The sequence below is a fragment of the Ovis aries genome, chromosome 6 (assembly GCF_016772045.2).
Source record: "Ovis aries strain OAR_USU_Benz2616 breed Rambouillet chromosome 6, ARS-UI_Ramb_v3.0, whole genome shotgun sequence".
Taxonomy (NCBI): Eukaryota; Metazoa; Chordata; class Mammalia; order Artiodactyla; family Bovidae; genus Ovis; species Ovis aries.
The window spans coordinates 12896168-12922222 of record NC_056059.1 but is presented as its reverse complement, the minus strand read 5'-3'; the positions used below and the strand labels follow the sequence as shown (position 1 = coordinate 12922222).

At 38.1% G+C, this 26055-nt stretch overlaps 1 protein-coding gene across 50 annotated transcripts in view; it reads left to right on the top strand.

Moving 5' to 3' along the window:
• ANK2 (ankyrin 2) overlaps positions 1 to 26055 on the top strand; it is a 699107-nt gene that overhangs the window by 399327 nt on the left and 273725 nt on the right. For 32 of the 50 annotated variants that reach the window (XM_060416746.1, XM_060416739.1, XM_060416735.1 and 29 more), the window contains exon 1: positions 19377 to 26055. This exon is cut by the window's right edge and continues 21386 nt beyond it. The exons of 17 other annotated variants lie outside the window; for them this stretch is intronic. Coding sequence is in view for 1 of the 33 variants with exons in the window: in XM_060416756.1 (XP_060272739.1) it covers positions 19828 to 19956 (129 nt within the window). In the remaining 32 variants the exon portion in view is untranslated. Of the gene's footprint in view, positions 1 to 19376 lie in introns of those variants that run through there. One more of the 50 variants, XM_060416756.1, reaches the window with a different exon arrangement.

The window sequence follows — 26055 nt, the reverse complement described above, 5'->3', positions numbered from 1 at the left end:
TTTATTATTTGTGGAGCTTGTTTGATGATGGCCATTCTGACTCTTGTAAGGTGATAATACATTGTAGTGTTAATTTGCGTTTCTCTAATAATGAGTGATGAGGAACATCTTTTCATGTGCCTATTGGCCATCTGTATGTATTCCTTGGAGAAATATCTATTTAAATCTTCTGCCCATGATTTGATTGGGTTGTTTGTTCTTTTTATATTGAGCTGCATAAGCTCCTCATTTATTTTGGAGACTAATCCCTTGACAGTCACATCATTTGCAAATATTTTCTACTATTCTGTGGGTTGTCTTTTCATTTTGTTTATAGTTTCTTTGCTATGCAAAAGTTTATATGTTTGATTAGGTCCCATTTGTTTATTTTTGCTTTTATTTCTTTTCTTTGGGAGACTGATCTAAGAAAATATTGCCATGGTTTATGAAAGAGATGTTTTGCTTACGTTTTCTTCTAGGAATTTAATGGTGTCATGTCATACATTTAAGTCTTTAAGCCATTTTGAGTTAATTTTTGAATATGGTGTGAGGGAGTGTTTTAACTTCAATAATTTATACGCAGTTGCCCAGCTTTTCCAGCACCACTTGCTGAAGAGATTGAATGAGTTGTTTTTCGTTTTTAACCTAAAAGTTCCCTGAAAAGTGAAAGTGTCAGTCACTCAGTCATGTTTTAGCCCATCAGGCTCCTGTGTCCATGGGATTCTCCAGGCAAGAATACTGGAGAGGGTAGCCTTTCCCTTCTCCAGAGGATCTTCCCTACCCAGAGATTGAACCTGAGTCTCCTGCATTGCAGGTAAATCTCATCATTAATTAGGATTAATTAGTTTACTGATTGATTTATCACTGGAACCATTAAAAATTCATAGTAATAGTGGCCTAAATGAGATAGAAGTTCATTTCTGTTTCACATAAAATAATCTGGGGCTGATGAGGTATTCCCCTGGGTCAGGAATCCAGGGTCCTTTTATCTTTTTGCCCAGTCGTCCTCACCATTAGTCTTCTTCCTCATAGCCTGGAATAATGGCTTGCACTCTAGTCATCATATCTAGCAGTTAGGAGGGGTATTCATGCCTTGTCATTAAGGACACTTTGAAAAGTTGCAAGCAGTCATTTAAAAAAAAATACTTTTGGTTAAAAATCAATTTATCAGGATCAATTAATGTTTAGATCATTCTCAGAGCTATCTGCTTTTGGTACACATTTATTTCAGGAGGCATTATGTGGTTGAAAAATATTCTAATTTTTGCCTAAGGCTGATCCTGTTTGAAGGGAAATTAATTTTTAGATACAATCAAGAGAAATTGTAGACAGATTCAGTAACATCATATGCTGCAGATATTTGAGAACTGCTAATCATTTTACCTTTTAGAATGCTAATTTTGAAATTTCAGTAAGCCATTAACTCAGAGGAAAAACCAAGAAAGCTATAGGCATTTTTCTTTTGTACATACACATAAGCATATATACATGTATGATTTGAATAAAGTGCTACACAGGTCTAACATATCTTAGTGATCAATACATTCTATGCATGTTTCAGAGTTTATATTGCTTTTCTATATTTGCCTATATGTGTGATAGGGGCTTCCCTGGTAGCTCAGCTGGTAAAGAATCTGCTGGCCAGTGCAAGGAGATGCAAAAGACATGGGTTCAATCCTTGGGTCGGAAAGATCCCTTGGAGAGGAAAATGGTAACCTAGTCCAGTATTTTTGTCTGGAGAATTCCATGGACAGGGAAGCCTGGTGGGCTACAGGTGTTGCAAAGAGCCCAGCATTGCTGAGCACACGTGTACACACTCATGCATATGTGTAATACGTGTTGAGTTTCTTTTGAAAAGTTCAAACATCCAGATGAACAAAACAAAACAGCAAGAACAGTGCTTAGAAGGACATGTATGGCCTGGAATGCAGTTTTAGAAAAGAAAATCCAAAACCCAGTAATCTAGGCTGCCACCCTAGGAAGCTGTAGGAGGAAGAGCAATGCAAACCTCAAGCAAGCAGAAGCAAAGAAATAATAAAAACTAGAGCAGACGTTAGTGAAATTGAAAATAGTAAAACAATATAGAAAATCAACCAAACCAAAAACTGGTTCTTTGAGGAGGTCAATGAAATTGATAAAATTCTAATGTTTGGGACATCCCTAGTGGTCCAGATGTGGGTTTGATCCCTGGATGGGGAACTAAAAATCACACGTACCAATGGGCAACCAAGCCCACCAGCCACAATTAAACCCTGATATAGCCAAAAATAAATAAATAATTTTTAAAACTCCTAGCTAGGCTAACCAAGAGGGAAAAAGGGAAGACATAAATTACTAATATCACAAATGAAAGAGGGACTATCAATACTGACCCCATGTACATTAAAAGGAAAATAAAGAAATATTTTTTATTGAAAAAAGAAATTGATTAATTCACTGAAAAATATAATTACCAAAACTCATATAAGGAAAAATAGTATGAATAAGCCTGTGCATACATGCTCAGTTGTATCTGACTCTGCAACCCCATGTACTGTAGCCTGCCAAGTTCCTCTGTCCTTGGGATTTTCCCAGGAAGAATGCTAGAGTGGGCTGCCATTTCCTCCTCCAGGGGATCTTCCTGACCCAGGGATCAAACCTGTGTATCCTGCATTTACCGGCAGATTCTTTATGACTGTACCACCTGGGCCTATGGATAAACCTATATCTATTAAAAAATTATATCAATAATATCTTTTCAATCAGAAAGCATCAGGCCCAGATGATTTCACTGATGAAGTCAACAAAACATCTAAGGAGGGAATAATATCAATTCTCTACAATCTCTTCCAGGGAATATAAAGAGAGAGCACATCCTAAACCATTCTATGAGGCCATCATTACTCTAATACCAAAATCATGACAAGAAAGGAACACTGCAGACCAATATCTGTCTTGAAAATAGATGTAAAAATCTTTAATAAAAATATTGACAAATAAAGTAAAATGATGATATATGAGGTTATTTCAATAGTGAAAAATCAATTAAAATAATCCATTACATCAATAGTCTAAAGCAAAAATATTATATGATCGTATCAATAGAGATAGAAAAAAATGTTTGACAAAATCAAACATCCTTTCAATATGCTGAGTTACTAATAAATCATTCATGCGTTCATCCATCTGTCAAACAAAAAGACTCCATATTATGTGCTAGTAAGTGTTTGTGGCACCAGGAACTTGCCTTCATGGAGTTGACATCCCAATGCGGGGGGCGGGGCAGGGGGAGACATTAACCAGGTAAGAACCTAATTAACTGGACCATTATAAATTGTGATAAATGCTATACAGATTGTTATAAGAGAGTTTTATAAGAAAACCTAATTTGGCTTGGTTGAGAACGTTATCAGAGGAACCTACTATAAGCAAGTAACCCTGAATCTGTGATTTGAAAGGTGAGTGAGGAGAATGAAGACACCATCCTAGGCAGAGGGAAGCAGATGTCCTCCAGTGGGACAAGGCTTATGGCGCACAGGGACAGGGACTGAAGTAAGACCAGGTCCCTGGAGCAGAGTCAGGAGAGGAGCAATGGACAGCCAGGTCATGAAGACTTTGAGACTGTTGCTAAGCTCAGTGTGAATTCCTTGGAACTGTTTAGGCATTTGCTAAGCAGGATGCAATTTATACTTTGACACCTTTTTACTGAGAGGAAGGCAGGAGGGTTGGAGGGAAAGTGAGGAGTTAATAAGAAGCTATTGTAATTGCCTTGGTGAGAGGCAGTGATAATGCAGGGATGCGAGGAACACAGAGACGAAGATACATTTAGGTGAGAAAGCATAGGTTCAAGATAGATTAAATGTGGACAATTCCCAGGGTGCTGGCTGGCTGCTCTTCATGGTGCATGGTGCTGCTGGGGAATATGTGTAGCATGAGAAGAGGTGAGACCCCAGGACAGTTCTGAACATCTGAGTTCAGATAATGGATAAGGAGGACACCTCAAAGGAGGCTGAAGCATAGCTAAAATGATGGGAGGAAGAACAGAAGTTTCTAGAGCCAGAACTGCGGAAAGAGAGTTTTCCAAACGAGTAAGGAATATTCAGGCATATGAAATACTGTGAGGACTGACAGCCCTCCTTTAGATTTGGCAACAAGGGGGTCACTGGTAACTTAGGAAGGTATTTTGAAAGCACATACCTAGACTGAACTGAATTTCTAGGACATCCTCATCTTTATCCTTTTCACCTTTGTATCGTCACCAGGGAATGACTGCATTTTCTGTTCCACTCCAGCTTATCCTCCCCTATCTAATTTTTCTTGTTTTTTTTTTTTTTTTTTTTGAGCCAAAAGAAAAGTATGACACATGGAGAGGGCAGGCAGGGAGAATGGGACAGGACAAAAGAAAAAGTTAATGCAACACATGTCCAATATATAATTATTTTCTACTGTCCTTCATAGAATTACTTTTCTTCCTTTTTATATTAATTTACTTACCTTCATCTACTTAGGAGAATCAGTAATAAAATATTATCTGTTTTATCAAACCCATGTGAATACATCCTTATTTTGTCTACTCCTGGCGGGTTAAGTCACAAATAGAGCTCTCTTTGCAGTGTGATTTGCTGGAACCCATTGTATAAAATGAAATTGGCCTCAATTTGGAACATAAATACTTGACATGGCTTGTGTCATGATGACTTGAAATTTCTCATATTTTTTCACTTATTTAATTTTTTATAACATTCATAGAAGAAAGGACATGGCATTAAAGGCTAAGAAATAAATGCTTATATGGCCAGGAATTGATGGCAACTTTGATGTCATTTGTGGTACAAAAACATCAAATGTTTTAAATGTAGTATTAAATATAGTGTTGCTGCTGCTGCTGCTGCCAAGTCGCTTCAGTCATGTCCGACTCTGTGCAACCCCATAGATGGCAGCCCACCAGGCTCCCCCGTCCCTGGGATTCTCCAGGCAAGAACACTGGAGTGGGTTGCCATTTCCTTCTCCAATGCGTGAAATTGAAAAGTGAAAGTGAAGTCGCTCAGTCATGCCCGACTCTTAGCGACCCCATGGACTGCAGCCCACGAGGCTCCTCCATCCATGGGATTTTCCAGGCAAGAGTACTGGAGTGGAGTGCCATTGCCTTCTCCGAAATATAGTGTTAATTATAGTTAAATGTAGTTTTAAAGATAGTGTTATCTAAGACTGAAGATTTCTTCTAAGTAGAAAATGTTTCTCGAGATAAAAAAGAATATTAGTGATATTTTCAAAGCAATTTTTGGAAGTAATCAAAAATTGCTCCAGTATATGCATCATTGTGAATTTACTGTAAATGAGTTAAATAATCTAGAATCTTGCTTGACACTAAGCAAAATCCAGTTAAAATAATGCTTAGTACTTTTGAGACATGTAAGATTTCTGGAAATGCATTCCTGGATATAATTTGTGCCTTGAATGGTTGATTCTCATTTAGGAATATTAGCTTTTATTGCCACTGTTTTAAAAGTCAGCTGTATTACGTTGATAGAGCATATACATTAGATGTATCCATTAGTCATTTTTAAGGATATTGCATAAATTTTGCATGAAATATTGAATGTTTATTTAATATTTATAAACATTTGAATGTTTATTTAACTACAAAGTAAGAGGAAGATGTTTAAGCCTAGTTTGATAGTAAAAGATGAATAATATTTGGATTTTAGGAAGTTAAAAAATATGAATTTGTCATTTTTGTCCCTATCTTCCTACATGCCTTTCATTCTTGTCCTTGGGAAACAGACAAAATGCTGACTTGGGCAGTGCTTTTTAAAATATCAAGGCTCTAAGAGACCTGAGGTTTGATGAATATTTGTTGACGTTAGAAGCAGATTGAAGGGTAAACCTGCTTTGTCCACGTGACTTTTCCCGTAGTCTGTTTCTGTTTTCAGTATCAGGCTAAGAATGTAACCCCTATTTCATGTTACTGTTCCCCAGGTGAAATGTCATAGTCTTTCCCCCCAACAGTTAGTGATTTATGATTTGATGAAGACATCATGAGACTTTTCAGTTGGGAAATAAGGAGAAAAGCAAAAGCAGACTTTCACCTTAAAAAGAAAATTGAAAACTTTAATATCACAGAAGAGCTGTATAAATCTGGACAGTTGTTTTGAAGACGAGTGAAAAGCATATAGAATGGAGGAAAAACTGAAGGACAAGGGAGGATCGTTAAAAAAATAAAGTGAAGCGTCATGTGATTGAATATAAATGAAATAAAATATAATGGGCGAAGGTGAAGAACAGTATTTTGGTAGTGAGCACAGTACCTTGGGACTCCTCCAGCAGTGTCTCATTAGGAACAGTGAGCAGCAGAAACAGAAAACAGTGAGACTTGGTATACCCAGTAGTTAGGGTAGTGGTAGAAAATGGCCTCAGGAATATGTGATAATCCAAACATATTGAGAGGATCTAATGTGTGTCCCAGCAGATAGGTAAGGCATGGAGATGGAAATTTGGGAGGAGAGTTGTTCCCGGTATTTGGTAGAATGATGGGCAGTTGGTGACAGGCAACTATGGAACCCAGGTCTCCTGCGTTGCAGGTGGATTCTTCACCATCTGAGCCACCAGGGAATCCCTGTCAGTAGGGAGCATTTCTGAAGTCACAGGCATTTTACTAAGCCCGGTTGAGATTAAATTTTGACATGAAAGCATAAACCAAGTTATCTAAACTGAGATATAAAAGTGAGTTTGTCCTGCATTTTAGATAATTGGAAATTAATTCCTAAACCCTTTTTGCCTTGGGACAAGATTAAAAGAATTTGAAAGTGAACGTCAAGTGGCCTCTGCTGGGAGGATGGGAACACTGAATACTGGGGACTGGATAAAACCTCATCAGTTAGTTTTAGGAAGCAGTAATGACAGGGGCTGGGCGTATGAAGAGGATGGGCATATCCCATCCCCAGTGATACAACAGGAAGATGGGATTTTGAAAGATTGGATACGTGAAATAAAATTCAGTTCAGTTCAGTCGCTCAGTCGTGTCTGACTTTGCAACCCCATGAATCGCAGCACACCAGGCCTCCCTGTCCATCACCAACTCCCGGAGTCTACCCAAACTCATGTCCATTGAGTCGGTGATGCCATCCAGCCATCTCATCCTCTGTCATCCCCTTCTCCTCTTGCCCCCAATCCCTCCCAGCATCAGGGTCTTTTCCAATGAGTCAACTCTTCGCATGAGGTGGCCAAAGTTTTGGAGTTTCAGCTTCAGCATCAGTCCTTCCAATGAATTAACCAGAAATTAATCCAAGTTCTAAAGAGACTATTTCAAGGCTCATTCATTTTTAAGGCTTACTACTGAGGCTTCAAAATATACAACAAATAATTTTCCAATTGGGTTTCATAAGCATGAAAGTTCATTTGTGAAACAGGTTTTGGAAAAATAGTATTGTTCTAGGACCTGGCTTGCTTCAGAAATTGCACATCCAAACTAAGAGTTGAATATTCTAAAGTGATTCTACCATTATGTTTAGAAATTTACTTTAAGCAAAAAGACTGATCATATTTTATTAGTCAAATGTATGTAAGATTAGATCTCACAGTGCTTATTACTAGACAGTTTAAGACTGCATCAACAGGTAATTTTTAATTAAGAGAAATCCTGGTTTGGGACTTGACAACTGAAAACATTCAAATGTATTTGTTGTCTGCAAATTTTAGTTGCTTTGTTTCAATTTCTTTGTTAAGAAAACTGCAAGGTATTTTAATAATAATCTCCATTATATTCTTCTAGTTAGATGTTACATTACATGGCTTGGCAGAAAGGATATTTCCTGTCTCTCTTCTGCAATAACAGAAAATATCCACTAAACAAAAATACACGTATAGTAAGCATTAAAGGAGTCCTATAATCCATATGAAAACATTTAATTCCTCAAATAATACTTTAGAGCAACTGGCTTTAATATCTTTCAGCCAGCAGAGGGCTACCAAACTCTATCAATTTCTATTTACACACATGACTACAAATTTACATAGTTTATTTCTCTGATATAAACTATTAAATCCAGTTGCTCTAAAGAATTATTTGAGGAACTGAATGTTTTGATCCCAAGTGGCACAGTGGTAAAGAATCCACCTGCCAATGCAGAAGGTGCAAGAGACGCGGGTTTGACCCCTGGGTTGGAAAGATCCCCTGGAGAAGGGAATGGCAACCCACTCCAGGATTCTTGCCTGGAAAATTCCGTGGACAGAGGAGCCTGGCGGGCTACAGTCCATGGCATCTCAGAGTCAGACAGACAAGACTGAGCACAAACACACCGGATTTCAGTTTTCTAGTTTTTGTTTGTTTGTTGAGCACCAGATCCTTTTCCTAAAATGGAATTTTCCAACACGTAGAGGAGATACACGTGGAGCTGCTTTAATTGCAGAAGAGCCCCCGAATGCCTCTGCAGAAACCCCAGTGAGGTGAGGAAAATAATCGAAACTCTCTGCTCTGATTTATCCAAAAATATTCTTCCAAATTCAAAGTCAGCTCTTCTCGAGCAGTGTCGTAAATATTTTTCCCTCTGTGACAATCATAATGCTGACACAGCAGGAAAAAATAGAAGCAGAATAATGTGTGAGTTACGAATTCCGACTGTGTGGTTGTAGGTCTTGTTTTTGTTTGTTTGTTTGTTTTGTTTCAGGAAAGATGGCCGTTTTATTTCCAATCTTAGGAATGGAAAAGACTTTTTTTTAACTATTTAAATTGGAGTATATCCGATTAACAATTTCAGACGAACAGATGAACAGTTTCAGATGAAGAGTGGAGGAACTCAGCCGTACACATACATGTATCCACTGTCCCCCAAAACTCCCCTCCCATCCAGGCTGCCACATAACATTCAACAGAATACCCTGTGCTGTACAGTAGGAGGCAAAGGCATTTATTTTGACCGATTTTCTCAGTTTTCATAGGTGTGCCAAACTGATAGACTGTTTGTGTACTTGCGAAACTATTCCTGTAATGGGGCCAGTGGTGCCCTTTACTAAAATTGAATTTTAGGGACTAATTACAAGAGTGAAAAAGCATTCCATCTCCTACCTGTTTCTTACTTTGCCTTGGTTATAAATCTATTTACCAAAGAAACCATTACAGGACCTTCCATTTGGAACTGTGCCTCCCCAGTGGCCAGACGGTAATTGTTCTTTGTTTTGTTTTTCCAATCGAGAGTGAAGCTTTTGTAGGATGTTCCTTTATTCTGATTGAGGCCTGGTCTAAGTCTTTGGTACTTAATTTATTTAAGCAACACAGCTATAAAAGTCGTGCTTTCATAGGGGCTAATGAACACTTTCCGAGGCACATATGTTATCTCCATCTATTCAAGGTACGGTAACAACATACAGACTGGGTAGCTTATAAGCAACAGGGATGCATTCTTAGAGTTCTGGAGTCTGGAAGTCGGAGATCAGGGTGCCAACATGGTCAGGTGAGATGAGGGCCCACTTCCAGGTAGCAGGCTTCTTGTTGTATTCCCCCATGGTGCAAAGCAGGCAGGGAGCTCTCTCGGGTATCTTTCACAAGGGCATTGATCTCATTCATGACCTAATTGCCTCCTGAAGGCCCACCTGATAATATCATTGCATTTGGTATTAGGATTTCAACCTGTGCATTTTGGGGTGAAGGAACAAACATTCAGACCATATCACATGTTCATTGACTTTAAGACTTATTCTGTGTTACAAGGACTGTGTTGGCTTTCGTTATTCATATAGTCCAGAGAAGTGAGTTTATTAATGGTGTTGGTTATCCAAAGTGATCAGCATTTTCTATCTACACACACTATTTTGAAGGTTATTCTATCTCATGTCCTATTTCCTGTGTTTCTGTTTTACAGGTTGAATGTGCTTCCCTTTCATGCATTTATATTCATGCTTTTCTTTTTTTCCTCAGAACAGATGTTATATGTGCACGAGTTCTCTTGGTTCTATTTGATAGACATTATCCCCATTTATAGGACTTTCCTGGTGGCTCAGACGGTAAAGCGTCTGTCTACAATACAGGAGACCTGGGTTTGATTCCTGGGTTGGGAAGATGCCCTGGAGAAAGAAATGGCAATCCCTATTTATATAAAAAGAAGACTGAAGTCTTTGTCGACTAGATAATATACCCAAAGTTATAAAGCCAAAGTTGGAATTCAAAACCCAAACTCAAGACCCTTTACTACACAAAAGAAACTCTATTTTCTAACATTATCAAAACTATTATTTTATCCGTTAGTAAAAAAACAAAAAGATGATTAACGCAGAGAATCAAAAACAATGATACATACATATATAAAACATTTTATTTTAACTTGAAATGTATACATTGGAATTTTTTTTACCAATGGTTTGATGTAAGATCATAACATTTCATTTAAGAATATTTTGTTTACGAACTTGCCACTGTTTGGGGCTTCACCTTATCTTTTTTAACAATACATACTCATAGGTATTGTCTCATCTCTGTTTTTCAGTTTGATATCTTTTAATTGGAGTCAGAACTTAAAGACATTTTCAAAACAATTTGCTTGGATAATTTCTAGATTTTCAAAGCCACTTCCCTCATCTTTTACATTTGTTTCAGCAAGTATAATAATTATTTATACCTATAATTCAATAATAGTATTTGTTAAGGATTCATCTTTATCAAGTCCTTACAAAGCATTTATGTTAATTTCATAAAACAATTCTTTTGCACCCATATTTCATTAGAAATGATTTATTAATTTATATTATATAATCACAATAAAATTAAAACTGAGATTAAAAGAATTGTTAGTAAATGTTCCTGGCTCTTGGTAATCATACAACTTTACTGGTGGGAGAAGAATATACATATAGTATTCAAGAGCTAATAAGCTACAAGCTTTTAATATTTGGTGAGCATTAGTCAGTATTTATAGAGAGCATAGAGACATTGTATTAAGTAAAGCTTTGTTAGGACTTCTACTCCATGTTTTTTAAGAAATGAGGGGAGGAAGAAAACTCATTCCCTTTCTCTGAAGACACTGAAATCTAAATGTATCACAGACTTGAAACATTAAAAACTCTCTATGCTGCTGCTGCTGCTGCTGCTAAGTCGCTTCAGTCGTGTCCGACTCTGTGTGACCCCATAGACGGCAGCCCACCAGGTTCCCCCGTCCCTAGGACTCTCCAGGCAAGAACACTGGAGTGGGTTGCCATTTCCTTCTCCAATGCATGAAAGTGAAAAGTCAAAGTGAAGTTGCTTAGTCGTATCCGACTCTTCGAGACCCCCTGGACAGCAGCCCACCAGGCTCCTCCGTCCATGGGATTTTCCAGGCAAGAGTACTGGAGTCGGGTGCCATTGCCTTCTCCAAAAACTCTCTATAGTTTTTCTATTTTACAATGTTTGGTTGAACATTGCCTAAAGTTTCTACCTAAGCCATCAAGTTTGTTTTTTGTATAAAACTTCTAACTTGTGAAAAATATTTCTATTGTATTTTTTCAGTAACATGTATTTATTAGATTTTGGTGCCATTTTTGAATTATCAAACATTGAAGGATGCAATTCTTTATTAAGATTTATTACTTCATTGTTAAAACTTTTTATTAAGAAATAAGTATATTGTTCTAAAGCCCTATAGTACATATTGCTTCTACAATTCATTTGATGCTTATATTGCCCTTTTATCTAACATTTATTGTTATTTGTTCTTATGCAAATAGTGTAGTTTGGTGGAAGGGTACAGAAAAATATGAGATAAGACTGTGCTTGAAGAGTTCAGATTATTTAACTTCTAATCTGCTTAACGCTACTTTGGGGAACCAGAACTGAATATTTTTTTCCTTTAATTTATCTCTTTTGTGTCTGTGCCTTGTCCATAGTTCCCTTTTGTTCAAGTCTTTATAGGTCTGTCTCTCTGCTCTGTGGTTTTTGCTGTATGTTTGGTTGTTTTTGATTGCGGGCAGGTCACTGTACTTGAAAAATTATTTATGTAGATAATTTGAGGCCCGAAGGTAACTTCTTCAGAGAAGATACATATTTAGTTCTCCCAGGCTCTGTGGTCACAAATCATTTGGAAATCACCCTAATCCAAGTTCAGGGTTTGAGTTTTGTTGAAACTCCAGGCAATAAAACCTCTGCTGAAGGGCTGCTTATTTATTCTTCTACTCCTAGCTTGAGAATATAGCTTTTTGTTGTAGGGAGGCACTTATTTGATTCTGCACCTTCTTTAGACATTGATTGCTCTTTGATTTCTGCCTTCCTTTTTAAAATTACATTTTACTGGAGTACAGTTGCTGTACAATGCAGTGTTAGCTTCTGCTGAACAGCAAAGTGAATCAGCTGTATGTATAAATACTGGCTTGGCCAAAACGTTTGTTGAACTTCTTGGCCAATCCAATCTATCCCCTCTTTTGACTTTCCTTGCCACAGAGCATTGAGTAGAGTTTCCGATTTCTGCCCTCTTGCTGATGAACTTTTCAAAATGAAAGTTCAAATTTTCTAGGAAATACACTCAGGAAAAAAAGGAATTTCTCTGCTTTTTTATCTCCCGGTGGTTCCATTTTCTTTCAGTTTTGGCTAGGAATTCCTTGTTATCACGTCAGTTATTTGTTGCTATTAAGAAGTTCTTTTTATATTTCATCTAACATGGCTAGTGTGTTTCAGTAGCTGGAAACACGTACTGTATATGTTGGTGTTTAGTATTTCCATGATTGATTTGATTTCAAAGTGATATTTGATTTCACCAGGTCACAGAAAAGACTTGACCATGCCTTACCTCTAAAATGTGGTTTCCAAAGAAAGTTTGATTAAATTTTATACTTTGGCTCCCTATTCATGGACTATGACTTTGCATGAGTAAGTATAAAATGAAAAGTGCTGGTCATGCCTAAAGCAAGAAACATCGACTGCCTACCAACAGATTTTATTTATAGGTTAATTAAACAAAGGTTGCAATAAAAAGAACATTTTTTGGAAACAGTTCATGGACACTCAGTGAGTCAGAGACGGGATGGCTAACTATATGGAGTAGCACCAGAAGCAACAATAATCCAGATCTTCATAAAAATTTCTAACTACCCATGGATATAATGGTAACACTTTATGGTACTTCAGTTTTCTGGTACAGCAATTCTGCCACAAGCGGATTTTTTTAAAGTGTTTGTATTATTGAAACACCATATTTTATGTCTTTTATACCTATTGAAGTATCTACTACACAGAAACTCTACTGGGCATTAAAGTGGTTGTTGAAACTCTGGAAAGTGTTTATGTGCATGTTTTAATGATAAGTGCATTGGGTTGGAAAATCAGAGATCTGAAATGTCTATCCCTGATTTGATATTTGATCTTCAGCAGATTTGCTTATAGTCTAAGATTACACTTCGCCCTTTTTATAAGGTTAATTTTGAAAAACAATGAGACCTTTTGGCTAATAATTTACTGGCCGGGAATAATGAGTTAGACGGCTACAATTCATGGTCCATAAAAAGTATAGAATAATAGCGCATTCATTCAAACCCCCACTTACTGGCCTTACTGATTTATAAGCAAATATGTTATTTCACAAAAACTTAGGGTATACATGGCTTAATTTGGATTCACACAAAGAACAAGAATTAAAAATAATTTTGTCACAATCAAGAAAATAATCTGTTTTTGTGTCTAACTAAAACGTGTTCTGTCAAACTATTTCAGTGGCACTTCTGTAATTGACGTTGTACAAATATCAGCCTTCAAGTAGTGACCAGACTCCTCTCTCCCTTACCAATAACTTGTATCATTTGAGATGCTAAAACTACTGTCAAATAATAATTCCTGAGTAAAAGTAAAATTTCTTAAAACATAAATTCCTTTATGGATAATGCTGCTGCTGCTAAGTCGCTTCAGTCGTGTCTGACTCTGTGCGACCCCATAGACGGCAGCCCACCAGGCTCCCCCGTCCCTGGGATTCTCCAGGCAAGAACACTTGAGTGGGTTGCCATTTCCTTCAATGCATAAAAGTGAAAAGTGAAAGTGAAGTCGCTCAGTCGTGTCCGACTCTTAGTGACCCCATGGTCAAGATTTGAATATTCATAGTGTCAGAAACTAGATAATACAAAGGGACTGAGATGCTGCAAGGAAGTCTGAGAACATATTAACAGCTAGACTTTCTCCTCCGTGAGGGCAGAGACTGTCTTTTTCACTAAGGGATACCCAGTGCTCCTTGACTGGCTCTTAGGGGCCTTCAGTAACTATATTTGATAAAAAGATGGCACCAGAGACAAGCTGTGCAGTAATGAGGTGGGGACAGGGAGAAAGTTTTTATTTGAAAAATATTTCAGAAGTGCTTTTTAAGATTAATTCCTAGGCTTTTAATCTAAGATATTATAGAGTAGATTAAAAGGAAGAAAGATTTTTAGCATTGTGGGGCTTTTCTGATTCCTGAATGAATTTGTTTCTTTATTTCCTGTCCAACTGAGCTCGAGAAAATAAATTTGAATAAGAAGCCTCGATGGAAGGGATTTTCTGTCGAAGTTTTTCACATTGGGCAAATACAACCCATGCTCACAAGCTCCCATCTTCACCAGTGAGGCTAAGGCACAGTCATCTTTGTTCATCTAAATTTGCAATTGGGGAATGAATGATTGGAGATGAGGGTTGGCAGAATTCAGGGAGAGGTGGGGTGTGTCTCTCTTTTTCTTCTGAATTGTGGCTCTTTCGATTTTCCCTTCTCTGTCTGTGCTTTCCTCTTACCTCTCCGTGTTACAGATGTGGCTGCTGCCCATGACCCCCTGACTGTTCTCATAGAGCCGAGGCCTGTGCTGACAAAATGTTAGCTATTTATCTCCTACAGTTTGTGTGGCTGGAAGTTTTTCACTCCTTGTGCCCTTACCATTGTTACCAGCTGGAAAGTTTCTGGGAAACCTCAGAAGTGCTGTGAGCTTGTTTCAGAGGCTGGAAGGTGAGGGCCTTGGTACCGCTTCTGCCTCTCCATCCTGAGTTATGTTGTTTTTGTTCAGTTGCTCAGTTGTGTCTGACTCTTTTGCAACCCCATGAACTGTAGCCAGGCTCCCCTGCCGATGGAATTCTCTGGCAAGAATACCGGAGTGAGTTGCCATTTTCTTCTCCAGGGGATCTTCCTGACCCAGGGATTGAACTCCAGTCTCCTTCATGGCAGCAGATTCTTTTACCGCTGAGTCACCATCCTGAGCTATGGAAACTCTTTGTTTCCATTCCTCAGGCAGAAGTAGAAGGAAGACACGATTTGGGTATTGTAATTGTAACCAAGGCATCTTCCTACAGAAAGTATTATCAATAGAAAGTAGGACCTATTACACTGCCAGCAAGCTCTGCTATATTAATTTGTGTCATCAAATTGACTTTTGGTTTGGCTTGAGTAAAACAATCTGGGGGCTTCTCTGGTGGCTCAGGAGTACAGAATCCACCTGCCAATGCAGAAGACACGGGTTTGATCCCTGGGTCAGGAAGATGCCTTGGAGAAGGAAATTGCAATACACTCAAGTATTCTTGCCTGGGAAATCCCATGGACAGAGGAGCCTGGTCGACTATAGTCCATAGGGTTGCAAAAGAGTCAGACACAACTTAGCGACTAAACAACAACAAAACAAATTGGGCGGAGATATAGCGATGTAGTCACTCATTCGGTCTGCTTTACCTTACCCTGACCATTCATCTGTCTGAGAACACACGTACATTTTTAAATATGGATAAACACCCTTGAACGCGAATAGAATGAACTCTTGGTTCATAGTTCACGTTAGCAGAGCCTTTTAATTTTTCCTGACTAGGTGATATTTTAGGTCTTTGTAGTACCTTTGCTTCTTTTCCCACTTACCATCCACTTTCCATTTGTGGAGGAGTGACAGTATATGCTGTTTAATTGTATAGCTGCTTCTCCTGGGTGAGGCTGGGGAGAGAGCAGGGAGATTAAATTGCATATGGCTAGCTCAGTTGTTATTGACAACGTCCCGACTGATGCCTGATGTCTGCGGAGGATTTTCTTGGGATTCTGGATCAATGGAACGCTAGAGACTGAGAACAGCGAATGGCCGTTTTCTCTCCTGTCTTTAAAGTGAAGTATGTCCTCTCTGGAGAGCAGTCTATCTAAGCTGGCTCTCAAGTTTAAATGTAAACGACAGTGCATTCCTTACTTTGAAGGCAGACACAAGCTTATCCCAGTGATGGCCAAAATGCTTTGTAAAAGGAAGCAGCTTTTGTTACAAGTTCAGAATTCAGCCAGTATTCTCTCTCTGCTGGAGGCCTGATGGGAAGACTCCTTTTTTTGTGGTACACGCATCATTTAAATGGCCTGGAGCTCCTGGGACTGGAACCTGGTGCCCTGTCTCTGCAGAGGTCAGCTGGTGAGTGTATGCTGCTCTTTCTTCAGAAAATTGAGACTTTTTTTTCCATTCAAATAGAAAATCATAGGAGGGTGTGAGCAACACAAATATACAAGAAGGAATGATTTTATAAAATGATTTTTTCGACAGTTTACTATTAAATAAGTCAGTAGTAGGGAGGCAACATCATCACTGGATAGGAATGTCCGGTCTGACACTCCAAAAAGGATTATGTGCTTCTATCCATCTTATGTGGGAAGAAAACTTTCTGTGATTGGGAAAAGGATGAGTGAAAAATCACAGGCTAAAAAAGAACTTGTGATCAGTTTATTTTATTTAAATGTATTCATACTAGTCTGAGATTTCCTATAATTTGAATAGGAGAGCCCACAGTGAGGCTTTCTGGGTGCGTTCCTTCTCCTGAGGTGGGCTGATTTAAAAACACAGAACCTCATCCTTCCTGCCATTCCTGGGGAGGGCTATCTGGAGCAAGTCATTGTCCTTCTGGGGTCCTCAACTGTAAAATCACGGTGACTTTGCTCCCTGAGTTGCATCCAAAGATATTATGAGAAAATGTAATCAAAGCAGTGTAATTATTGTTTTTAAAGATCTGGCAATCATGGTGCTTTGTGGAAGATTAATGTCAAACTAACATCTGATTTATTACCTTCTCGTCATGTGACAGAATGAGGAAAAGAGCTCTCATACTTTTTGTAGAAAAATGGAGGGAATCTAGAGGATTAAGACTTTGTTAACTGTGCCTAAAATCATTTTTGTAAACTTATTAGATTGCAGTTTTAAAAATGTGTAATTCTCCTGGCACTAGAAAATCATATAATTAAACCAATATTGTCCAATTTTACAAGTAGGTCTATTGAGTTCATTAAAGGCTCATTAAAGGCCCCACTTTCTTCTCTAGCTATGCTTGTGGTTTTTCATTTTCCTTTGGGGAGGTTTATAGAGAGGAGAAGATATTGTGATCCAGTATAGGCAGGTTCTAAAGGGGCGTGGGAGAGGCATCGTCCCAGACAAGCCCAGAAAGATTCTCACTAAAGAGAATCTGCTTTAGGAGACTCAGGTACAGTTTGTTGGGATTCATGTTATTAAGTTAAAAGGATATTCACAAATCAAGTAAGACTTGTTGGTTGTAAACATTTTAAAACATCATGAGAAGAAAAGAGAATGCCAGATGGCGTTAGGATCACCCTGTGCTTCAGTCTTGTTACTTTCGCTGAACCACTTTCATTTCTAACAGCAGCTTTGATACCATCACAGATGATTATCTCAAAGTCCTTCAGAGGAGAAAATGTTTGAATTATCTTGTATCAAGTGGCAGGTCATGACTCACCTGGTCAAGGAACTTAAATATCTATGTATGTTTCTTTGTAAATACGTACAAGATTTTCCAGAGGCGGGAGTTAGTAAGAAGCTGATTTTTTTTTTTTTTTAGATGAATTCTCAGCTGCTTAAGTCAGAGAAAGTTATGCTCATCATATATAAAAAAAAAAACTAGTAATGCTGGCTGAAAGTTAACCGACCTGTGAATCTTCATGGTGCCAATACAATGCCGGCTCATGCCGTAGCAATTATTTATATTTTTTGACTGACTTGAGTCCAATTTAAGTGCAGGGTTCCCTGTATCAGGGGTCCCCAACCTCCAGGATCTAATGCCTAATAATCTGAGGTGGGGCTGATGTAATAATAATAGAAATAAAGTGTATGATAAATGTAATATGCTTGAATCATCCCCCAAACTTCCCCCCCATCCCAGTCTATCAAAAAATTGTCTACCATGAAACCTGTCCCTGATGCCCAAAAGGTTGGGGACCACTGCCTTGAACTACCATGAAGTACATTTTGCTTGCTTATGGGATATTGTATTAATGCTTTCTTTCAACTTCGTTTAGGTAAAAATGAAAAATTACAAATTATGTTGTAATAGGTCAAAATATGTAGAGATGACCCATGGTGTAGAAAATTAGTATGTTCCCTCCCAGAAGAGTTACTCTCTTCATGTAGTATGGGAAATGAAACGTTACATTTTCCTTTATCTAGGTAGATATGTCATAGAATTAGGATACAAAAATATGCCATTTTGTAAAAGAGCACTTTTAATAGTTTACCTTTTTCCTAATAGTAGGATCTAAGTAGGATAGGATTATATTGTTTAAATGTCAACAATTATAGTACAAGTCAAAAATTTTCTTCTAAAATGAGACAACTGTGTGATTATATGTAGGGATGGGGGTTCCATAATCCACTCTGTACAACACTGTGTTATGACTCTAGAGCCCAGAGATGAATAATTAAGAAAGGAGTGACATTTTTTTGGCCCTAGATAAAATTGTAAACTTCTAAGAAAAAAGACTGGTACTGTAAGCAATTGAAACCCTATACAGAACTGCATCTTCTTGAATTAACAGGTTGTATCCTTTCTCTTCTTTCGTTGCGTCTCTTTTTGGGTATACATACAGGAACATCCCGAAATATTAATCCTGTGTGACCTCATCACGTTAATTTTGTATTTAAGGAAAGCCTTTGGTAATGAATGATGAGTACCTGTGTGCCTCTCAGAATGATGGCGAGTGACTTCAGGTGTTGCCTGCTTCTCTCTCCCTTTCTCTGCCTCTGCTCTCCTCTCTCTCTTTGGAGGGCCCCTCTTTCTCCCAGGATAACCTGGCTGAGTCCAGATTATGCTGTGTACTCGCTGACAGCTCCTTTCCATTCCCTGCTTAATGCAGCTGCCTAATGCGGGCTCACGCCTGACAGTACTCCCAGCCCTTCCCAGACGGGCTCACCCCCGTGTTTCTCTGCAAGTGACTCCAACTGCTCTCCTCTTCCCCCCCCCCCCCCCCAAACTGCAGCGTTGATCTTCCCTCTTAAATGACCCTTGGAGAGGGGAAGGGCTGAGAGATTTAAGAGACGGGAATTCATGTCATGTGCTACAGCAGAGCAGCCCTAGCAACGGCAGTAGCAGCAGCAGCAGCAGCGAGTCATTTAGCAAGACTGCACCATTTTCTTCTCACCCTGCGTAGAGGTGTGGTTGCAAGCGGCAATCAACTACCCACCCCCTACCAGTTCCACGGAGGTGGCCTCTTCCTGGCTCCAGTCGGAAGACACAGACTGTCTGGAGGAGTCCCCAAAGACCGTTCCAATTGGTGATGTGTGTCTAAGAGGAAGGCTTTTTCAACTAGTAGGATGCTTGTCTGCCCTTGCGGCCATCCAACGGCTGAAGAGCTCGGAATCTAGTGCTCCGCCTTCCCCGTGGGACCATTTCTAAGTGTGGGCGCCCACCTATGCCCGCGTGTGTGCAGGTGTGCGCTCCTGGAGGGGCTTGGCCGCGGACCTTGGTACCTTGTGAATTATGAATGCTGCGGAGGCTGGAGCAAGATTCCGACCTAGCTCGGGGGCGGAGTGGATTATTTTGTGAGTGTTCTGGCTGCCAGCCGTTGCCCTGGTGGGGGAAATCTCCTCCCCATCTAGCTCTAATATCACCTGGATTGCTGGGGAGTGGAAACTGAGCTGCCGCAACTGCTCCTGCTGCTCTCCTCTGCAAAAATGGCTCACGCTGCTGCTTCTATTAAAAAAGTTCGAGAGGCTGAACTGGATGAAAAGGAAAAAAACCTTGAGAGAGAGAGAAAAAAACAACGGAAAATCCCCAGGGAACGTATGGAACGGAAAAGAAAGGTATGAGGAGCATCCCTTTCGGCCCTTGCTTCTGAGGCTCAGTGTAGAACCATCAGCTTCAGAGCTGGCAACTTCCTCCTCCCTTCCCTCCATCATTACCCTGCACCATTTCCAAGCTCAGTTTGCAGGCTATAGCTCATGCCTAGATTTGCTGCATTGGGAGGAGATGCCTGAGCAGGGCAAATTTCCTTGGCTTAACCAAGTGAAGACCAAAAAAAAACAACAAAAAAAGTCTCCACTTCATTTTTCTGCTTTTCCTTAATATCTTTATTCAGTCTCAAAGCTAGGTGTTTTTTTTTAATTCCTCCAAGTGACTCTGAACACTTGTCATAGAAGCAGGAACGGTTGGTTGGAGGGTTAAAGTATTTTCTTCTTGCTCATCACCTCTACTACAGGATCTTTAGCCTGTGCCTTCTCTCCGACTTTATGTATCTGCTGTAGACCTCTGGTGAGAATAAACCGCAGGTTTTATTTACTCTTCCCCCACCCCACCTTGTAAAGGTTGACACTGATCCATATCAAACTAAACTGAGAGTATTGATGCAGTGAGCTGTGTCTCAGAATTTTTAAAATTATAATTTTAATTAATTCACTTTTTGGTTTTCATGATTAATCTTATGATTTTCTTTTCTGACTGTAGCCACTAAGTGAAAAGACCAGGGTTAAGTAAATCGAACAAAATGTTGATTCCACTTACATTAAAGTATAGAATCATTGTCTTTCTCATTCTGTCTTTTAAAATATTTTTTTCTTTAAGACAGAAACAATCTTACAACTTGATGGAACTGAACTATTCCGTTAGCTAGTGGTCTGTTTCTATAAGGCAAGGAGATCTCTATAAATGCTTTTAATTAACAAAGTGGGTCAGTGAATAATTTCAGAAGATGATAAATGACATATTACATTAGCAGAGCATAAAAATAGTGGTTTGTACACAAGCTGTTAAACATAGCTCTGGGATTAGGGATGCACTGGGGATCCATAGGCTTAATAATCCATGTGCTCAATGTCTTTTGTTTCTTCAGTAATAGATGCGTTTACCTTTTCATTTGGGGGTTGTTATCTTTGCCTCACTTTTGGAAGGACACTTGAGGACCCACATCAAGTTCAGATCTTACTGCACAGGGACTCCTTACATTTCAGTTTTACTACTTATTTCATCAGTAGTTAGATCAAATGATTGTCATTAGGCGATACAAACAAATAAAATTTTCAGTATATTATTATTTTCCTTCTGGGGGAAACTTTAATACTGCCTGCCTGACCTTTAAATGGCCTTGTTTTAAGGATGCATTCATTCTGTTTTATAATATCAAGAATGTTATTGGCTATTTTGGTGGGAGTCGGCTCCCTTTTTGACAGTTACTGCAGTTCTGTTTCTAATTGTCTAAATGGAACACTGTGCCGTAAAGTAGTTTCCTGTAATTATATCTTTTTTTAATCTTTTGTTCTCTGAAACACAGTGTATTATTTTTTGGCCAGGAGTGCTTGTTTAGCGTATACTGTAACCTAAAAACTTTGCCTACCTAAAGTACCACTCCTACCGCTCTCTTGGTCTGCCTTTGGCTTGCTTCTGTATCTAGTTCAAGCTTCTTCTTTTTCTGTACTTTAGTAAAATTGCAGAGCCACATCATTAAGATGGAAGAGTGCCAGCAGTTGCTGAGTCTCAGTTGCCTGGGTGCTGCATTGCTTTAGCTTGAATCCAGCTCGGCAGAGAGAGATCATTGGTTGATCCTGTGATCATATGATGGGATCATCTGATCTTCGTATTTAGATAGTATCATTAAATTAGGGAAATAATGGCATAGCTACTATTTGTTTTTGCTCCTCCTCTTTTAGGGGGGGAGATACACAACTCTATTGGTCCTCTTCCCTTTTCTACTGCAGATGCGTATGGCATCACACAGCTATTCACACAACACAAGTGCTTGCTAAAAGAGTGGCTGGGTGTTTTAGCTGTGTGAGGTTTATCTTCTCTATATATTTCCACCTCCCCCTCCCCTGGCCCTATGCACACATAACCAAATTGAGTTAGTTCTAAAATTTGGTTTAAAAGAAGAAAGCTCTACCTCAAAATTACTCCTTAAGGTATATATAATGGTAATTCAAAAAGAAATGAAAAAAGGATGGTTGCTTATTAGCAGCACTCTGGAACACCATCTCTAGAAATTAACCTAAAAATGATTATACTTTTATTTGCTGATGCCATTTTATAACCATAAAGGAATACATCCGTTGTAGAGATGATTGAGTTTATCATTTACATATCCATTTGTAAAGTGTATTGTAGATGAACCAGTTTATTCAAAAAATTCAGATGAGACATGCCCCGGTGGTGTTAAAACCAACTGTGGATTTAAAAAAAATTAACTGATTTTGAAAACACTTTTACTGAAGTAAAATATTATAGAGTATTAAATCAATTAAGCATCCTCATATTTAGATTTCATTTTAATATTCTTTTATAAACTTGCTGTTAATTAAAATAATCTTTGCATTGTTATTTTATATTCCATAAAACATTTTAAATAAGTTTTAATTATTTGTAAAGTTAAAACACTTTGCATGCTTGGCCGTCACCCCTCTACCAGCTTCTCAGTGATACGGTTTTTGTAAACGCTGGATTTGTATACTGAGGAACCTAGTTTCAACTTCATTACAAGCAAGATTTATCTTAGAATAAAATGTTCAGGCTTCTTTGGACTGTTTTAAATATAGTGTGTACCAAACATATATGGTACATGTGTCATACTGCGGTAGACCAAGAATAAAACTAAGCTTCAAGCAAATGGACCAAGAGTAAGATCATTTGAAGCAAGCTAATTTATCATTTATTTGCTTAAAAGAGTACATTGATATTCTAGCTTTTTTACAGAGATGAGAGCTCATTATTTGCTGACTAACTTAAGTCATTTCTGTATATGTCCAGATATATAGTTTTCATACTAAACTCTGAGAACTTTAGACTTGAGGATTCCAAAAGGAATGCTTTCTCACGGACTTCTAAGACTTTGTTCTAGAAAGCAATTTTGAGTATAATATTCATTCCACAGTCATATACTCTTTCCCAAACGTAGTTTTTTTTAAATTTGGAAAAATGTATAATTTTCAGAGGATCACCAAACAAAACGGTTTTGTTCTTGAAAGGAAAACATATGTTTAAATTATCTTTGTCATTTAAAATTATGATTACCAGTTCAAATAAATAGATGTATTCTCCATTTTTCAGCATGGACAAACCATTTTCTAATCCATCATACTGTCTGAAATATTTATTTAAATCATATAGCATGAAAGGCAATTTGTATGACTAGTTCTTGGCATTGTAATGCTAGAATTATTCCTATTATTTTTATTTATACTATTAAAATGCCAAAGTTCATATTTTGTGTGAAAATTATGGTAATATTTACTGAGTACCAAGGTGGTCCCATGTCTGGCACACACATTGTACTATTTAATCCTAATGGCAGCTCTATACATTAGGTATTCTCTCCATTTCACAAGTGAGGAAACTTAGGGTCAGCATTATGGAACTTGCTTAATCATATCCAACTAGTATATGGCAGAGTTGGGATTTGAACCTCAGGCTCCAAAATTCATTGGGAAAAAAGGTAGTGTGATTTCTTGGTCTTACACCTACCCTGAATCTAGAGCATAAGTAAATCATTTAATCTGCCAAAGTCTCAATTTTCTAACCTCTAAAATATTTTCATATAACTGAGAGAAATTTAATTACTGTGGGAATAAGTTAAATGACATATTTTAGAGGAAACTGTATACATTTAAGGTTATGCTTCTACTATAATTGCACCAAAATAGTCCATGAGATTTTTTTGGAAAATCAATTGTTAGAAGTCAACATATGCTTCTTAAACATAGCAATTGCTGTCAGTGATAAATGATTATATATGGTCAGTCTTTGTTACAGTTTTATCAAGACATCAGATGTATTTGCGTAGTTACACTTATTTAAGTAACACAGAAAGGTGATTTTGCATAGGATTAAGTAGAAAATCGGAGAAGGCAATGGCACCCCACTCCAGTGCTCTTGCCTGGAAAACCCCATGGGCAGAGGCGCCTGGTAGGCTGCAGTCCATGGGGTCGCTACGAGTCGGACATGACTGAGCGACTTCATTTTCACTTTTCACTTTCATGCACTGGAGAAGGAAATGGCAACCCACTCCAGTGTTCTTGCCTGGAGAATCCCAGGGACGGGGGAGCCTGGTCGGCTGCCGTCTATGGGGTCGCACAGAGTTGGACACAACTGAAGCGACTTAGCAGCAGCAGCAAGTAGAAAATAAAAGCAAACTTTTTTCCAAGTCCTTTTCATTGACTCTCATAAAAAAGGGTTTTGATCAGTTATTTGCTTTCTTTTAAGTGTATATAATTATTATTTTGGAAAGAATAAGACTTATTTCTAGGATAACTTTTGGGTACTGTCCCAACCATATTCTTCTTGTCCATTTTGTTATTGATGACAATGAGAAGTCTTACTGAGTATATTTAATGGACCTATCACTAAGTTGTAAGGGAACATGGAAATATAAAGAATATTGAAAGTTAGTTTGTTAGTATACTTTGTTAAAATGGAGGAATGCTTATTTACAAGTGTGGAGAGGAATGTATTCTGTAACTTTTGAATTATGTTATGGGTTTAAAATAATCATAAAATACAATGACCAGCTGAGCCTGCTTTCCTGGTGGTCTGAATGCACTCAGTTGTATAGGAGGAGGAGAGGACAGGCCAGTCAGCTCTCCTGCGCTGGCCCCTTCTGCACGGACACCCAGCCTGCTCCTGAAGGGAAGCCCTCCCGTGAGATGAGCAATGCTTAGTCAAGAACCATGTATGCAGTTTTCTGGATAGTAAGCTAAATGCAATATGCTTAAACGTACAAATCACAACAGAATGATGTGGGTCCTGCATACTGTATTACATTCGAGAACTCTTCAAATATGGAAAATTCCAATAATGTATGTTAGCACTTGTATCAAACTGTCTTCATGTCGTTTCGTATAACCCCTTCAGCGACACATTAGTACTTCCAGAAACCACATTTACATAAAGTAGATTGCTGAGATCTTGAGCTTGATCTGGACAGCTTTCTCTCTTTTTATGTCTTAATAGTCACTTGAGTCTAAATAAGTATGTTCAGGCATATCTGTTTACATGGGGAAGCTTCTATAGAGTCACGATTTTTTTAAAACCTATATGTTTTTTCTTTTGCATTCCTTCTATCCTCCTCTCTTAGTTCAATTCAGAAACCCCTTCCTGGCTAGAATAATTATTTTTATGTAAGTGACTTGCACGATTAATGGTACTCTTGAATAGCACAGTAATCTAAGTTTTTATTAGTTTTTAATTATAAAGAACCTCTTTCAACCACTTGAGTGGGTGACTAACTACTAGTTTAGGATTACAACTGTCAAATTTGTGGGATTGTGGCAGAAACAGTCCCAAGTATATGGCTTGAGATAAGTTTTTAAGAAGACTAAAAAGACAAAAATCTTAAATAAGCTACTATGAATGGGTTCATTTTTGGAATCTAAATTCTTTAAGCATACTTCAGTGGAATTCGCCACCCCCTTTTGTTTATGTTAATCTGAATTCATATAAATGTTTTAATCTTTATGAAAACAGATTTCATTGGTGACCTTTATTAAAAAATTTTTATTAGTTACTGTATTCATTTACTTGGATAAAAGTAATGCTATTTATCGTACATTTTTACATCATAAAGAATACTGAAATATTTTGTAGAAGTATTATAGGAGTCAGTGAAAATACAAGGAAGTTAAGAATTCAACTTATGCCATATTTAATGATTTTTTGTGTTTGTATTTTTCCATTATATCACTCTTCTCATTTGTATTTCTCAAAATAATTTCTTCACAAAGAATGACTACCTTTATTATCAGAGACAGAGATATAGTATATTAAAATAAAGAATAGTACAAAAAAGGCACTTCCCGAATTTTGGAGTTCTACAGGAATTGCTAGTGGAATCATCAGCTGTTTGAGTATGACCCTTTTGCTTCAAAGGTGACTTGTCATTTTTAAATGCATATTGTGGAAAATCTCATTAAAGTCATCCAGCT